The 18,091-nt window shown below is 40.9% G+C and overlaps 2 protein-coding genes across 3 annotated transcripts in view; one reads left to right on the top strand and one right to left on the bottom strand.

Annotated features, from left to right (window-relative positions):
* Positions 1-1,954: 1,954 nt before the first annotated feature.
* Positions 1,955-14,297, bottom strand: LOC308412913 (uncharacterized protein). Its single transcript, XM_080907605.1, has 5 exons — positions 13,538-14,297; positions 12,158-12,253; positions 11,654-11,759; positions 9,337-9,439; positions 1,955-4,643 (listed from the first exon to the last, which is right to left on the bottom strand). Exons 1-4 carry the CDS (start codon positions 14,058-14,060, stop codon positions 9,382-9,384), a joined length of 783 nt encoding a protein of 260 aa, XP_080763731.1. The 5' UTR covers positions 14,061-14,297; the 3' UTR covers positions 1,955-4,643; positions 9,337-9,381.
* tep1 (telomerase-associated protein 1) overlaps positions 14,231-18,091 on the top strand; it is a 38,849-nt gene continuing 34,988 nt past the window's right edge. Inside the window, exons 1-4 of one of the 2 annotated variants that reach the window (XM_080907603.1) lie at positions 14,231-14,371; positions 15,469-16,005; positions 16,116-16,298; positions 16,376-16,525. In XM_080907603.1, the coding sequence (XP_080763729.1) occupies positions 15,469-16,005; positions 16,116-16,298; positions 16,376-16,525 (870 nt within the window). In that variant the 5' untranslated portion in view covers positions 14,231-14,371. Of the gene's footprint in view, positions 14,372-14,441; positions 14,757-15,468; positions 16,006-16,115; positions 16,299-16,375; positions 16,526-18,091 lie in introns of those variants that run through there. The other variant, XM_080907602.1, reaches the window with a different exon arrangement.

Genomic DNA, 18,091 nt, shown 5'->3' with positions numbered 1-18,091 from the left:
TTGGGCTGTGCTGGGACTTGCAGGTACCAGCTGCAGGAGCTACAGTAGAGCTAGTTTAGATACTTGGACATTTATTTTAAAGCATTATTTCAATTAACTGTAATGTTGGTGGTCACAGGACACAAAAATTGCATGTATGGAATCTCCAGGCAAATCTGATCAAAACTGCTTAAAACGTTTGGTGACTTTCATCTGAAATAAGGATTGGAAGGATTTGATTTTTATTACTGCTGCTGAATTACTCATGCATTTAAATTCAGGATTGTTTGAGTGCCACGTCTCGCTCTTATAATGTCTCTGACCTGAACACAGTGTACTGTGCTTTATAAAAGCTCCTCATTGTGCTGTCTGGTTCTCACAAACCTCTTCTATGCTCAGCAGTGTGCACTTTGCTGTCTGCCACATATGCATATAAGCCTGAAATAACTGATATGCTGGCTTGTTACTGATGATTTTTGTAAAATAAGTGCATTACTTAGTGGCAGTCTTTAAGTCAGCCTACGACAGTAATACAAATCCAATTATTGTTTCTTTTAGGACTTTAAATATAAATGTGATAAAGCCATACAGCTGAGTAGACACTCTGGTTCATAGGTTGCCTTAAATTGCCTTAAATTTCATTTAACTTATTATAGTTTTGTATTTTCTAATTGGTTTTTAATTTTATTTTCACTTTGTTTTTAATTCAGTTTAAGTTCCAGCGTAGTTTTCCTGTTTCAAATTAGTTTTTATTGTCACAAAATGTTTAGTTTTATTCGTGTAAGTTTTTCTTTTTAATTATATTACGGAGGGTAAATGTCAGAAGTAAGATTTCGGAGCATCAGTACAAGTATTAAAGTAAGAACACAGAACCTTTTGAAAGCTGATGACTCACAGTCTTGGAGACATCTAGAAACTCAATAAACGCGTGCCTCAGCAGGCTTGTTGTAATACAGTTTTTGCCAAAGTAACAGATCCTAAAACTACAGATGTGTCCTATAAAATGTTTTTTCACATCTAATTATTTTTAGTTAACTACATTAACCTTGCTCTGGGGAACCCTTCCAAACAAGAACCACACTTGTTCAGCTTTTTCTGATCGGACCATAATGATCTGTAACATTTAACATGCTAACTGAGGCCTCTAGTCTCTTAGATTTCAAGTTTCTCAGAGCATTGCAGAGTCAGTCCTTGGGCAGGACCTCGTTGGGACATTTCACTACTGGGAAGATTGGTAAATGTCTTGACTGTATTCCCACTTGTGAATAATCTCTCACTGTAAAATGACAGACTTTTTTGGGGACATTGCCTTTATGTATTTTCCCTGCTAGCTCAAATCACATAAATATCTTCTGTTTACACCTGGTTTCAGTCATGAGAGTTGGACCATGAAGCGTATCTGAAATCGTGCTACTTTTATGCATTTTGTTTGCTGAAATGTGATGTCGTTTACAAATCTGCTTCAGTAGCTCAGATGCATTTTAGCAGCAATTTTCAAAATGGTCAAAATGCATTTTTCTGCACCTTAAGGACATCACCATTGTGGATGTTTTTCATCATTTTTAGGAATTATTTGTTATTGGGGGATGAAAAAAAACAAGAACAGCCAACGATGGCTTAAGAGTTACCAAACACCTTCCTCTGCTTACTTTACATTAATTATTAAAGAACAAGTAATGCCTCTCCTTCTGTTTATAAGATTGAGGAAACCTGCAGTCAGCTGAGACTGAAGAAGTCACTTGGATGAGTGACGAAGTGTTTCTCCCACTGAAAACGCTACGTCCACATGAACAGTATCAACTTTTGGAGATTCCTCTCCTTCTGTTCACATGGAGATGACATGTCCAATGTAACTCCTGAAATCTACACATATGCTTAAGCAGGCGCCGCAGTCAAGCTCCACAAACAAGGAGACATTTTTGACAACTTAACCAAAACAAAAATATATATACACAAAACAGACACGGACAAAACATCTGTCACACATATTTATTGTAAAAAATACATATAAAAACAATTTGAGACATACAAAAGATCGGAGCTTAGAAACAGTATATTGAACAGACAAGGACCAAGCAATTTTCTTGAATTGTATTACATATTTACAATTTAATAAATAAAACTCAATTTGTTTGTTTTATACCAGAGTAAAGGCAGATTGTCCATATCTTGGGGATGCAGATACCGCTGTGGTGACATTTTAAACATCGGTCTGTAATCACAGGGCAGGCAGGGAAATGGCGCCCTGTGATTCGAAACCAAAGACTTGAGAATATTTATACAAAATACATCCTTGGTTAGAGAGGGGCTAGTTTGCACACAGAGCATTTAGCTAGCATTGGTAAAAATTTGAGGTATTGCACCGCACAGCTTAGAGGGGGTTAAGGAAGTAAATCAAGAGTAAGGTGGCGGTTTTGGATTGTCTGTAATCTTTATTGACAACCCAACTGCCACCAACACCCCTCTGAACACACACACACACACACACTCACACAAACACCCCCCCTTAAAACCCTCCCAGCCAAAGTATACAATATCATAACTTATCACCACGACAAATGTAATCTGAACATCTAAATGATCAATGTGCCTCCTCTTCTGCCCTGTCCCCCACAACAACACAGACCTAAATGCACAAACAAACTATTTTTGGCTTTATTTTTCTTTTCTCCAATACAAAATAAGAGAAACATGCACAAGGCTGCCCTCTAATGACGGGACAGGTTATAGCACCGCAGACTGCAGAACATTGGGGTGGGGGGAGACAGAAAAGACCAACAGAGGCTGGGGTGAACAAACCTGTGAGCATGGCTCACCTCTTGGCCAACCTCTAAACCGCCCCACACCACTGCAGCGCTGAAAGGTAAACACCTTTAGAGCAGGCAGCAAAAGCAATCAGTTACAATATATTTTTTGTTCTTACTGCTAGAGTTTCCACTGGCCTACGTACGACCTGTATCAGGCAGCATCTGTTGAGCAGCCTTACTGTTTCGGCTTCCACTTCAGCTCAGCCCCCAAAAACGACACCACAAATACCTCTTTGCACAAGAACCCCTTCACCAGGCAAAAGGCAATCAACACACACACACACAAAAAGAAAGGCCAAGGATAGCCATTTAACACATTTAGCAACAAACATGAGCATTGTGATAATAAAATAGCCTAAATAAAAAAAAAAAACAAAAAAAAACAAACAAGGGGAATTGGGGGGGGGGGGCTGCTTATGTAATAATTAACCATCAGCTGTCCGTAGCCTCCAGTGTTATGGATCGAGGCAGATACCACATGGTGTACACTTGCTCCAAAAATACATCTGTCCCTTTATCTCCCCTCGATCTGGCATTTGTGTAACCAGATGGCGAAACTGTTGCGTGGTCCAAAAGCAGAGAGAAAGAATCCAAATTACACCCCAGAGGACAGAGGAGGCAGGGGACAAAAACTCAAAACAGCTTTCAAAGTAGAAGTTTCGACCATGTGAGCCGCCATGTTGCGTACCAAATACAACATTAAACAGGAAGGATGTTGAATGCAGTTAAGCCGGTTCACCAAGCAGACTTCTGGGCAATTTACAGTACACACACACACACACACACACACACACACACACACACACACACACACACACACTTACAGTCGTGCTCAGGACATAGTCTGTCCCTGGTTGTTATCTAAACGTGCACACGCATACAAACACACAAACAATCTTATCCTGGATCTTATGGTTTAAACTAAAACAAGCCTGAGGGACAAAAGTGCACAAGTTGGTGCAAACACCAGCGCTACTATGGCCCTATAAAATACCTACAAACCCTCCTCAACGCTCACCAAGTAGCAGCACATTAAACCCACCGCTATTCAACCACCTACAAGTCTGACCTACCAAAAAAAAAAAAAAAACAAACTTATTTTTCCACTCCCCAAACAGTTAGGCCCCCAAACATCCCCTGAAATGTTTACATGTAACAGGAGAGGAAAAACAAAAAACCCAACACCTAATGACGGCAGCCCCCACTCACCAAATACAAGTCCTCAACCTCCAGCTCAATCAAAATAAAGCAATGTTTACATAGTAACAGTTTGCGCTTTCAGTGTGAGGTTGGTTCATTTATGGGGTGAGCCGAGAAAAGAAAACATTCATCCGATGTATGACATGGAACGATAATCGTTCTGTTTTGGATTTTGTCTTTTTTTTTGCAAAACACTTGATAAAATAAACAATCCCGTTGGGAGGGAGAGAAAATACACAGGAGAGGATCCAGAGTCACAGTTAAGACCATTTTTTCTTTTCTTTTTTTAGCCCCCCCCCCCCCCTTCCCCCGCAGCCAGGTTTAAGTTCGTTCTAGGATGATAATATTTATACGTTCTGCAGTTTAAAGCCAAGTGCGCAGGATAGACGGATAAACGCTGTCGTTTCTGTTCCAACCGGGAGGGGATGTCTCGACCACGGATTTTTGAACTGTCGGGAGGAGTTTGGCTTGAAATGGTCAAGCTCAAAAGGGAGCGATCCCAGCAGAGAGCATCAGGTGTCTTCACGTGCAGCTTCCTCTTAGGATCATCTGTTCTCCGCTCATGTATTTGTAGTCTGTGTCCAAGAGTGACAGTGGGCTTTCGTTTGTTCAATTACACATTTTTTATTGGGGATTTTTCGGATTCAGTGTAGTCTCCTGTGAGGGCAGAAAAAGACACGAAAGAAGAAGAAGAAGAAGAAAAAAAAAAAAAGATTCATTAATACAGGCCGTGGGGACTGTGCTGAAAAACAGACTGCAGCAAAGACAGAAAAAATGTGAAAATTTATATCAATTCTATATCTTTTTTGTTGTTGTTTTTGGTGTTTTACAGAAACGATGTGGCCACAGGCAGAAGTTCTTTGTGCTGCCAGCATTTATTTTCTATTCAAACACTATTAAGTTCAGCACTGACGCAAAAAACTTTTGAGGGTGCAGTTTCTCCCAACCCCACGCACCCACTCACACACACAGTGTTTTGTGAACACTGAGAAATCCAGAAACATCCATGTAGATGCTAAAAATGACAGCCTCAACATGGCATTTAATCTGTTAGACTCAATTGGCTTCTCTCAAACTGTAAAAGAACCCACCCACCACTTTAATCACACTCTAGATCTTGTGTTAACATGTGGTATAGAAACTGAACATTTAACAATGTTTCCTGAAAACCCTCTCCTGTCTGATCATTTCCTGATAACATTTAAATTTACAATAATTGATTACACAGCAGTGGAGAGTAGACTTTATCACAGTAGATGTCTTTCAAAAAGTGCTGTAACTAAGTTTAAGAATATAATCCACCCACTGCTATCATCTTCAATGCCCTGTACCAACATAGAGCAGAGCAGCTATCTGAACGCTGCTCCAACAGAGGTCGATTATCTTGTTAATAATTTTACCTCCTCACTACGTACGACTCTGGATACTGTAGCTCCTGTGAAAACTAAGGTCTCTAATCAGAAGTACCTGACTCCGTGGTATAATTCTCAAACACGTAGCCTAAAGCAGATGACTCGTAAGCTGGAGAGGAAATGGCGTGTCACAAATTTAGAGGATCATCATTTAGCCTGGAGAAATAGTTTGCTGCTTTATAAGAAAGCCCCCCACAAAGCCAGAACATCTTACTATTCATCACTGATTGAAGAAAATAAGAACAACCCCAGGTTTCTCTTCAGCACTGTAGCCAGGCTGACAAACAGTCAGAGCTCTGTTGAGCCAACAATCCCTTTAACGTTAACTAGTAATGACTTCATGAACTTCTTCACAAATAAAATTTTAATCATTAGAGAAAAAATTACCAATAACCATCCCACAGATGTAATATTATCTACAGCTACTCTTAGTACCATTGATGTTAAGTTAGTCTCTTTTTCTCCAATTGATCTTTCTGAGTTAACTTCTATAATTACTTCCTCCAAACCATCAACGTGTCTTTTAGACCCCATTCCTACAAAACTGCTCAAAGAAGTCCTGCCATTAATTAATTCTTTGATCTTAAATATGATCAACCTATCTCTAATGATCAGCTATGTACCACAGGCCTTCAAGGTGGCTGTAGTTAAACCTTTACTCAAAAAGCCATCTCTAGACCCAGCAGTCTTAGCTAATTATAGGCCAATCTCCAACCTTCCTTTCATATCAAAAATCCCTGAAAGAGTAGTTGTCAAACAGCTAACAGATCATCTGCAGAGGAATGGCTTATTTGAAGAGTTTCAGTCAGGTTTCAGAGCTCATCACAGCACAGAAACAGCTTTAGTGAAGGTTACAAATGATCTTCTTATGGCCTCTGACAGTGGACTCATCTCTGTGCTTGTCCTGCTAGACCTCAGTGCAGCGTTCGATACCGTTGACCATAATATTCTTTTAGCACGATTAGAGCACGCTTTAGGTATTACAGGTACTGCGCTGCAGTGGTTTGTATCGTATCTATCTAATAGACTCCAATTTGTTCATGTAAATGGAGAGTCCTCTTCACACACTGAGGTTAATTATGGAGTTCCACAGGGTTCAGTGCTAGGACCAATTCTGTTTACATTATACATGCTTCCCCTAGGCAGCATCATTAGAAGACATAGCATACATTTTCACTGCTATGCAGATGACACCCAGCTCTATCTATCTATGAAGCCAGATAACACACAACAATTAGTTAAACTGCAGGAATGTCTTAAAGACATAAAGACCTGGATGGCCGCTAACTTTCTGCTTCTTAATTCAGATAAAACTGAGGTTATTGTACTCGGCCCTGAAAAGCCTAGAAATATGGTATCTAACCAGATTCTTACTCTGGATGGCATTACCTTGGCCTCCAGTAACGCTGTGAGGAACCTTGGAGTTATTTTTGACCAAGACATGTCCTTCAATGCGCATATTTAACAAATATGTAAGATTGCTTTCTTCCATTTGCGCAACATCTCCAAAATTTGAAATATCCTGTCTCAGAGTGACGCTGAAAAGCTAGTTCATGCATTTATTACTTCCAGACTGGACTACTGTAATTCATTATTATCAGGATGTCCTAAAAACTCACTGAAAAGCCTTCAGCTAATCCAAAATGCTGCAGCAAGAGTACTGACAGGGACTAGAAAGAGAGAGCATATTTCTCCTGTTTTGGCTTCCCTTCATTGGCTTCCTGTTAAATCCAGAATTGAATTCAAAATCCTGCTCCTCACATACAAGGTCTTAAATAATCAGGCCCCATCTTAGCTTAATGACCTTGTAGTACCATATCACCCCATTAGAGCACTTCGCTCTCGCACTGCAGGCCTATTGTTGTTCCTAGAGTATTTAAATGTTGAATGGGAGGGAGAGCCTTCAGTTTTCAGGCTCCTCTTCTGTGGAACCAGCTTCCAGCTTGGATTTGGGAGACAGACACTATCTCTACATTCAAGATTAGGCTTAAAACTTTCCTTTTTGCTAAAGCATATAGTTAGGGCTGGACCAGGTGACCCTGAATCCTCCCTTAGTTATGCTGCAATAGATGTAGGCTGCTGGGGGATTCCCATGATGCATTGAGTTTTTCCTTTCCAGTCACCTTTCTCACTCACTATGTGTTAATAGACCTCTCTGCATTGAATCATATCTGTTATTAATCTCTGTCTCTTAGAAATATGGTATCTAAGCAGCATGCGTTTCATCATCACCCCAACTGGTCACAGCAGATGGCCCCGCCCCTCCCTGAGCCTGGTTCTGCCGGAGGTTTCTTCCTGTTAAAAGGGAGTTTTTCCTTCCCAAAGTGCTTGCTCATAGGGGGTCATATGATTGTTGGGTTTTTCCTCTGTATCTACTGTACAATATAAAGCGGCTTGAGGAGACTGCTGTTGTGATTTGGCGCTATATAAATAAAATTGAATTGAATAAAACAAACTGTTTCTTTCAATCTGATTATTCTGTTTTAGAAAGCAGGATTAACCAGGGTATGCTGGGCATTGTCTGATGACTTATTGAGCTCATCTTGAGGTCTCAAAATAGAACCCATAAAAAAAATGTTTTAAAAAAAAAAATTGTTCCTTTCATCTTTTATATTCTCTATGGCTCAGACGCTAACGCTAAACTAAAAGATTCACATTGCATTTCTTTACTTTTCTGAAAAGTACAACTAATAAATCCATCTTGAAAAACACATTTTGATGAACAGTAAATAAATCTATAACACATCCACTGGGAAATTAATGTGCATACCAGACTAGCATTTTACAGACATTGTTGGCATTTATCACACACAATAGCTAATCAAGAAAGCAATCACTGGATCCGTCAATAATGGCATAATTAACAGTCGCAGCTCTTTGTCTTGCATCAATTTCACACTCAAGGTAGGGGCCTGTTTCCCTCCAGAAAACAAATCTAACCACACATTTTATTTTTTTAAACAACTTGCCAACAACTCGTGGATACTGGCACTCTTATTTGGTGCTGGCTTTGTTGTGGCAATGTCTCACTTCCTGTTCCCGTTGCAACGCACCGCGGTGCTTATCTGTAGTTTAATCTGTAGCTTGGTTAATTACAAGCATGCACAAAGCGACTTATTTCATTGTGTAACCTGCACGTGGGTTATCGGAGCACACTTTCTGCAAATTAAATTTACAGCTTAATGTGTCGTCAGGGGTTTGAAGGGCTTGTAGTTCTCCGTCTCACCAGCACTTTCCTGCTCAGTGTAGCCAATGTTTAGTTACACCTAAGCCTCCTTTAGTGCTAATAGGACTCATAATAAATGTCGTTCTTTCATAGCTTTGAAGGTCTGGTTCTTCAAAAACACAATTGCTGATGCAAAAAAATCCACCAGCTCGGCTGTAGTACTGGCAACATTTTAAATGACTGTGTGACCTAAATACATTACACTTAATAATTGTAGTTATGCGTAATTTAGTGTACCACAATTGTGTCAATTTGTGTATGCATCCCCTAGGGGGGTGCAAACATTCTCCACTGCAGTCCTCCAAAATCCCAAATGCATGCTGCTGGACACGGATGACGCCGTGCATCGGTAGAAAGCTGAGTGGTTGGTAAGAGGGCCAGAACAGGGAAGGGAGCAACAGCAGAGTTAACCACGAAAGTGAGAGGCATTGTCTTCAAATTCAAAGAGCTGAAGTGAAACAGTCTGTTATAAATTTGCTTTTCTCCACAGCTCGCTGATGGACCAACGGTAGCACAAACAGGGGAAATCCACAGACTGGTTGTGCCACATACATCACATGCTGCCCCTATTGAAACCAGGCGCTCTGTGCAAGTAGGCACTCCGGATTGCACACACGCTACCACTGCTGAACCATAATGTCACCATTACTCTTCACTGCAGGCAGTACTAGCTGCACGTTTTGGTCATTTATCAGGTCAGCAGTGCACGTACCTGAGTCAGGTTGGTCACAGCGTGGGATACATGTGACCCCATGAGTCAATCAAAGGGATGTTCAGGGCAGCAAGGCTTCACCTTTGACCAGGAATCAATGCAGCTGCAGGGAGACAGAGCACACTGAGAATGTGGAGACACCAAGACGATATACTTGAATCAACTCATGTGAATGTGGGAGAAGCTCGAAGGTCTGCCTGTGGTTGTAGCGTCTCCCACAAGGCCTAATCCACTCACAGGAGGTGTGAAACCAAAATAAAAGGGTAAACATTCAGCAGTTAATCCTTTAAGGCCTCGTTGACTCCCTGAATACAAATGGAGCAGAGATAAGACGCCTGAAGACCTCGGGGCCTCTTTTGGCTGTTTGCCTTTGTCTTTTTGTTTTGAGTTGCAAAAGTCTGTTAGGAGTTTTTTCCCCCCTTAAGTTAATGGCCTCTTTACTTTTAACTCGTGCCCTCACCTCATGTTTTTCAGATGGTAATGACTTTTATTTTTATTGGCTTTAAGTCACTAATCTGGAGCTGAGACAAGCAGTCGATACTTAATGAGCCTGGATGGGAGAAAAAAAAAAAAAGAAAAAAAATGGTGTGGGGGGGAAAGCATTTACCAGCAGGAGATTTTAGGTTGTGCTCCTTTCTCTCTCCTTTTTTTGGATAATTAAACTGAATGTTTTGGGTGATGCTACTACTAAAACAAAATTAAGTAATTGCATTGAGCGTTGGGTAAACACATTGAATAATGAAAACCGGTGTAAGATTAATCAACAGTAAAAAATAAAATACTTGTATAGTCTTGTATAAACTGTTTAAAATGATTGATAAGAAACTCAATCAATACAAGTAGTTTTATATAAGACACACACGATGTATTCACATAAGTAACCGACTGACTTTCTTTATTCAGTAGAAATAGTCAATGATTTTGGGTCTGTTAGCAGTGTAGCTAGTAAAGCACAAAACAACATTATGGCAGATTGTCCTCATATACCTCAGACCCGATTAGTGATCCTATTCGTCTCCCGGCTTGTGACCGGCTCTAGCAGCGCGTTCCGTTTGAAGTTAGAAATTTTCAAACGTAGAAAGCCGGAGCAGCCTCACCGACCCAGACTTAACAATCCGAGATGGCAGCAGCAGTGCATGTAAACATTCATAAAACTGCAAAACTTGCAATCTGTACAACTAACGTACATTTGTTATTCACCAAATGAGCCACACGCAAAGCACTGACCAGACTCCATCCATGACTGTGCTTACAGTGTTTTTAGTCCTGCGCTCTACTTTTAGTGATGCATAAAGGCCTGCCTTACTAAGGAGCAAAACAAATCCCACTCAAAACGCTACGTCCAGATGAACAGAATCAACTTTTGGAGAACTAATTATGTTATCTGTAATTTTTTTAAAAGTTATAAAAAATACAGCAGGCTGGATCTTGAGTGATCGATTACCTAATCTTGGTAAATCGGCTGTACTGAGATTAAGGGGAAATCAGTGGCTTCTTGGAAGCTGGGCAAAAATCAAGTGATGAACATTACAGTTTGTTTTAAACTGTCAATGTGGGGTTTTTTTTGTTTTTTAAATAAATTGGCTGAAACATACAAAATACAGGATCACAGTAAAAAAAAAAAAAAAAAAATCTCCTAGAAATGTCATTAATTCCTTGGAAGTTACAAAAAAATAAAGCGTTGAACATTACAGCACGTTTTAAAAATGTCAAATGGGCTGAAACACATTATGAAAGTTGATAGTCATTTAGTTTTTTCCTAGAAATGTCATTGCCACTTAGAAAACACTGTGCTCACATCTGTCAAATTAAAATGCAATAATCCTGCATGTGTTTTCACAGTTGTTAAAGCTCTTACTGAAAAAATATTTAAAGTCTTCCCTTTTTTTCTGTCACATATTTATAATGGAGGATGCTCTTATTAAACGTGGCCAAAGTTTAAATGAATTAAATACATACAGCAGGAAATGAGCATAATAATAAGTCAAAATAATGTGAACACATGTTTGGCTTTAATCCATTTTATCTCAAATTTCAAAACAAGGCTTCCCAATTCCATCACTTTAGCAAAGATTACAGAGTTGAGTCTGGCACATCCTATCTGGGACATGAGCAACCGATCTGTAATTCTCAGAAAAGTGTAGCTCTATATACGATACACACTAGTACAGAACAACTTTTGCATCCTTGTTTCAGATAGATGTCAGCTCTGGAAACCACCACATTTGCCCAGTGAGTTTACTTTTAATGTCATGTTTTGTCCCAAGCGAAGAAACAAGCTTATCTGCCCTACATTTTATTTTAATTTCATTCATACCTCTTGTGGTAGACGCAGAGGCAGGCCAGTCTGGCGATGGTCTCTCCCTGTACCAAATCCTCCAAACAGATGGAACACTCTCCACTGTCTTTACTGAGCACATCCGCTGTAAATGCACAAACACACAAATCAACAATCAGGGTTTTTCCAGGCTAAAAATGGCCCTCTGGGGAATGGCAATGCATGTAACTAGTCCATATATAGCAAAGGCAATGAGTCTACAGAAGTCTGAATGTTCCTCTTATTATGTTCAGTTTGATGAAAAAAAGTTTTTTGACTTGATTATATTAAAGCCTACTTAAAAATAAAGTGTTGCTCATATTTTTGTCAGAGACTTTGTGATCTTCTCTTCTGGAAAGTTCAAAGGGCACTTTGATGAGTGCCAGAATGTGTTTTTTTTATGCATAGGGAAAAACCCTGACATTAAGTCACCAGCCTTTTAATAAACACAGCTGTAGGAGTATTTTAGTGGCACGATACTTACTGTTGTAGCACGATACTTACTGTTGTAAGGTAGAGGAGGAGATGTGAGGCAACTCAACAGGTGATCCTCAATCCGACCCCCCGGGAAAGGCTTTGAGCAGAAAGGACAGCGGATATCTGTAGAGGGCACAGACACAACAGACCCAAGATTAACACTGTGTGTCACAGCACGATATAAATGATAGATGATGCGCGCTGAGCACAAGTGCTGTGTTTGGACATCTAGGTTGCACAAGCTGAAACCGCAAACCAAAGAGCAGCCTGAAACACACATGCTAAATGAGGCGTTCCCATGCCTGAGATGGTGAGAAAGACGTTGCCCTGAGTGTAACTGACCTGAAATAACGTTATTTGACTGTACTCACTGCTCAAAACACTGACTCAGTCTTGAGGGATGGCCACTGCTCGAGCCATTCGTAGATAGGAGAGCCAGGCAGAAACAGTGCCTCGCTGCCCTACATTTGCCTCCTCCATCTATGATTCGCTGCCAGCAGTGAGCAGGCATGTGCAGTTGTGACCCATTTCCCTACACTTGCTAGAGGGCTGGCCTGGGAAATCCACCACACTGCTCTGTGTTGGCTCAAAATGTCACGCTTGCCGTCACATCTCCACCATCTCTATTCATCTGATTATCTAATGCAGGCCGAGACAAGTGCAAAAATTTTTTTGGCTTCCTCTGCACACTAATGTTCCAATTTTAATGCAAGTTATTTTTAAAAAAAAAAAAAAAAAAAAAAAAGGCAGTTTGTTGCTTAAGACTTTCATGCTGCAGGATTTACCACGGACAGCCACTGTCAGCAGGCCTTGTGAACTGAATGGACTTGTATATCATCACTTCCAGTTTTATGCCACAGGTCTGCTTCATACAATAGGTCCTCTGATTATTTTAGTCAGCATGCGAGCAGGAAAAAAAAAAAAAAAGATTATCTGTCCAAGAATGTAAATTCCTCAGCAAATCCATTTAATTCCAGACTGGCTTGATTGAGGGTTGCACTGTGGCATTTATGATGTCGTTATATCCAAAAAACATGTCTTTTACTTAAGGATGCAACAGTTGCATTTTTCTCTTAGTCAAGGTTTTAATAGCCCTGTGTTATTATTTTGTCTGACTTCAGATTAACATCAGCTGTCTAATGAAAGCACAGTCAACCCCCACATTTCCCCCCCTTCTCCTCAGGTATTGCGCAATCTTTTCCCGTCATCTTCAAGCTCCAACACATCCATGGATTTTATGTAGCTTCTGTGGAAAAACGCCTAGCTGTATGCAAGCCAAACCACAATTACTGGTGCAGACCAGCCCCGTTACTAAGGAAATGTCATTTATGTGGCGCAAATGCTAAAGATTGTATTTTTAAAAATATATATACATATCTATCTGGTGCTGTTTAGATGTTAACTTACTGCCGTGGCGATTGTTCAAACGGTAAAGGCCGATCCAAGCCTCTGACACCGGCCGCTGGTGTGTGCTTCGAACACGGGCGGACCTTGCGCCAACACGGGTGGCAGAGTGCCGATTCCCGGGCAGCCGCTCGGAAAAGGTGCGGTGTGGTGTGCGGCCTGTCTCCTCAACCTGCTGGTGTTCTGCGTCGACGGGAGCCTCTGGGCTAACATTGCCGTCTTCCTCGGGTTTCCCCTCGCTGCTGTCGTCGTCCCCGGGTGACGCCTGGCCAATGCTAGAGGGGATGCTGTGGTGGTCAGCAGGGCTGCCGTCCGCGCTCGCTCCGAGCTGCCCCGGGTCCGAGTCACTACCCTCCTCCGATCGGCTTCGGTTAGCCTCAGTGTCATCGAAGCTCACCGAAAAGTCGACAACGAGGCTGGTGGGCCTCGTGCAGCGAGGTCGCCGACAGGAATCCCGCTTTGTCCCATCTTTCCCGAAAGCTGAGGAAACCGTGTCTTCGTGTAGGCGACTCGTTCTCGTCCCCATCTCTGGTAGGCTAATTGAGCTGGCTAGCCGCGCTGCTTCCTCAAAACAAACTACCACAGAACGAGGTGGACGGATTAACTTCGAAACGACCCGTAATATGGTAAAATACTCGGATGGACAGTTTAAATAATCCCAACTGCCCAGTAACGTGGCCTTGTGAAAGGAGTAGTTGAAGTTCGACGTGTCTCCTCCGGCCTCAGTTCGTCCTCACTATCCACATTTTCCTTTCTTTTTTGATGTACCCGTTCTGGCTGCTGCAGCGGAAATAGAGCGTTTGCGTTTCCTCTTTGTGCCTCAGTCCGGCATTTACGGTAACTTCATCATCCATAATGACTTTATTATTTGAACATTAAACAGCTTAGATATGTTTTATGGTGTTATATGTTTATCTAAGATTATTATCTTTTTCAAATAAATATATCTGAATTTATTGCGCGTGACAGTTGTTCTTTTCTGGTCGACACCCATATGTCCGGTATTACGGTAAAAAAAAAAATCGTATTACGAACACAGTATTCTGACCAATCACTGGTCTTTTGATAGCCGGCTGACAGGACAGGTGTTTGTATGACAGCCGTTTACAGGAAATCAGTGGTTACTCTTGACTTGAAGGGGCTTCGAAACAGAAAATAACGTCTGACGGAAACGTTGTATATCAAACTCTCTACCCACGGAGTTGAAATTGTGGGTTTTGCGGTGAGTTTCCTGTGTCTAGCAATCGTCCTTGTAGCTAACCACGCCTATGAAAACTTGAGTCACTGCAAAGAACGAAACATTTGCTCCCATATTGAATTCAGCTGCAAATGTTGTGCTGTGTTTGCATTTGGCAGTTCATTCATTGCAGCTAATGTTCTTTCCGTATAACTTATATCAGTGTTTGTTTTATTTCTGACTTTGGTGGCTGATTTTACTGCCCTTATTCTTGTTGTTTACACATGGATAATTGTCAAATCGATGACATAACATGAGTTGTTGTTTTTGTTTTGTTTGTTTTGTTTTAATCCAAAACAAACTCTGGAGATCACCGCACCAAGTTTAAACGTCGTAGTCCCAATTATGTGTCAGTTTAGCAAGTTTTACTTTAGTTTCGAGCTGCGTTTGCGGTCTGCTTCAAGGCCCATTTATATTTGTATTTATATTTGACAGATTTATATTTGTTCACATTTCTGTATGTTATTCATGCATTATTCTGTATGTTTCCCAATGACACTATCTACAGTCTGTTGGGCATCATGTTTTCAGACTTTGTTCCTGTAATATGGTTCACGCCCTTAGATACAATAAAACAGTGCTTGTTCAAACAGTAGAAGGAATCCTGCCACTCAATACTCTGTGCTCTCTAGGATTATATGGCTTGTGACTGAGAGGAGAGGAGTGGCTTTTGACATTCTGATCTCTTTTTCTGCAGATGAGTGCTCTGACTTTGCAGTCAGCAAGCCTGGCCCCAGGAGTGCAGAAGCAGCAGCAGGCAACATGTGGGAGAAGTTTGACTTCAAATTATTCTCCCCCAAGTCTGGAGAATAAGTTCTTAGCTCAAACCTCCACAATAATGCCCCAGCTTTCCTCCCCACTCATAGATTTTGCAGCACAGCCTTCCTCTTGCTCCTCTCTCCAACCCTCCAAACTATCTTCCACCTCATCCTCCCTTCTCTCCACTTCTTCCTTTGCAGCCTCCTTCACTTCTCCCCTCCTAAGCACCCAGAACAAGCTCCTAGACAGTAACTTATCTCATCATTCTTTTTCCTTGACCTCCTCAGTCCCTAATGACTCTTTGCTCCCCACATCCCTGGCCAGTGGTGCTCTACTCACTAACTTTGCTCAAACTCCTTCATTCTTCCACCATGATCTCATGAGTAAAGAAGAGAAAAGGGATGATGGAGGGGATCCAGATGAAAGATATGAGATATCTGAAGTGATGCCTTTCAGTTTTGAAGAAACAAGTGTGGTACATGAGATATTCCTCATTCCTCTTTAAACATAAAATCATAACACATCAAATTTTATTAAAACTTTTGTTGCATGTCATTTGTAATTTAATTTGTTCTGCACAAGCAGATTTCTGAGGATGAAGATAATGAGGCTGAAGAAATTGATGCTGAGAAAACTATGGACTTGCCTGTACTGGAAACAGAGTTGATGGAACAAGAATTTGAACAAACCGAGGTTGTCAGACAGGAGGAATTTGGAGAGGTCGAAAGAGGAAACGAGAAGGCCGAAGAGGAGCTGAAAGACAAAAAGGTTATAGAGAATAATTTATTTGTGTTGAACTCCTGGGTGCTGATTAAAGTGACTCCTTGTCTTTGTCTGTCCTTCAGTATTTCCTCTTGAACATTGTATGTTGCTCTCTGGTCAATGAGAGCACAACTCCAGGCCAGAAGGACTGGGACTCAGAGGACAGTGTTTGGACCAGAATCACAAACCTGGCAAAGGATATTTCTGCCTATGACCCACAGTTTCTTCTGAAGGTATGCATGGGAACTAAATTTTTAATATTTTAACTCCACCAGGACTCCATTATCATGTCAATGTGGTAGAAAAGCAAATTTTAAAAAAACAAAACAGATAAACACTCAACACCATGTGACAACGGGATAAATCTACTATGACTGCATATATCACAGGCAATATTAAATTGTTGCTCTGTTTCAGGAAAATATTGCCTGCACAAATGTGTTGTTATAAATGAGTGCATTAGTAGCTACATGCAAATTAGCTAACTCTTTTACAGTCTCCTCATGTAGGTCATGAGGAGATCTGCAAAGACTTTCCAGACCAATTAATTCCCACAAGCCTGTATTGTTGGTTGAATTTATGAATGTCTTTAGTTCAACCCAAGATAAAAAAAATAACATGGTTTATCACAAGGTCACACAGCTTCCAACATGCAAATTGTCAGTTTGCATTAAGGTGTGCCCAACATGTAACAAGAGCTTTACTTTCTAGGATGTTCAGAATATTTTCATAGACTATTTCACTGTACTCATGCTAACTATTTAGAGCCAGAAATGATCCCATTTGGACAACAGGATAGAGCATTGAAATACCAACTAAAGGTAACAACCTGGTTTGCAAACTGCATCGAAAAACTGTACAGATAAGACTATACTGTTAGCATTCAGATGCTAAAATCAGACTGATCAAAACTGAAAAAGAAATATCCTCCTCCTACACCAGATCATCTGCCTCCATCTCACCCTGTCTCTAGCATCCCCCTCAGTCACACCAGCCCATGTCCTGCTTCACGTCATTCACAAATCTTACGGCAGCTGCTTATTGCACATCCTTGGTACACTGTATCTGCTATCCTTCTTCTTCACGTCCAGACTATCTCAGCTTTGCTTCTCTAACTTTGTCTCCAAATTGCTCAGCTCAGCTGATATACTCATCTCTAATCCTGTCCATCCCGGGCACTCCTCCTGTCTTTTTGTCAGTGGCACAGACTCCAAACCATACATCATAGTGGGTCTCACTGCCATCTTATAAATCTTGCTATCCTATTGACACAAACGACTCCTAACACTCATCTCTCCACCTACTGCACACTGCCTACACTCTCTTCTTCACCTCTCTTGTGCACTGTACATTGCTTTGGATGGTTAAAGTCAGGTATTTAAACTCATCTACCTTGACCACTTCTTCTCCTTTCAGCTTCGCTGAACAAGCTGTATTATTAGTGAGATAATGTGATTAACAATGCTCAAAGTTCCAGCAGCAAAACATGGTAGAGCAGTCCAGTTCAGTGGCTTAAGTTAGCAGAGATAAGACTTAGAAGATGGCAGTCAGCTATAGCTGTCTATGTTTGCATACCTAACTGTAAGTCTTACCAATATATCTTCAAGATGAACTATGAACCCACTGAACACATGTTGTGTTTTAATCAGATAAGCCATAAAAAATTTCCCAAAGGGTCCAACAGGGTAAAAACAGTAGAAAATCCAGTTTAATCACTCATATCAGAGGTCAGGGATAGCACAATCAGTTTTAGCTGCCTGTCGATTAAATTAGCCACGTCCCTAACTCTATCAAAACGA

Source organism: Rhamphochromis sp. 'chilingali' (assembly GCF_963969265.1).
Source record: "Rhamphochromis sp. 'chilingali' genome assembly, chromosome: 16".
Lineage (NCBI taxonomy): Eukaryota > Metazoa > Chordata > Actinopteri > Cichliformes > Cichlidae > Rhamphochromis > Rhamphochromis sp. 'chilingali'.
The sequence above is the reverse complement of the archived record's forward strand: the minus strand, read 5'-3'. Positions and strand labels throughout refer to the sequence as shown.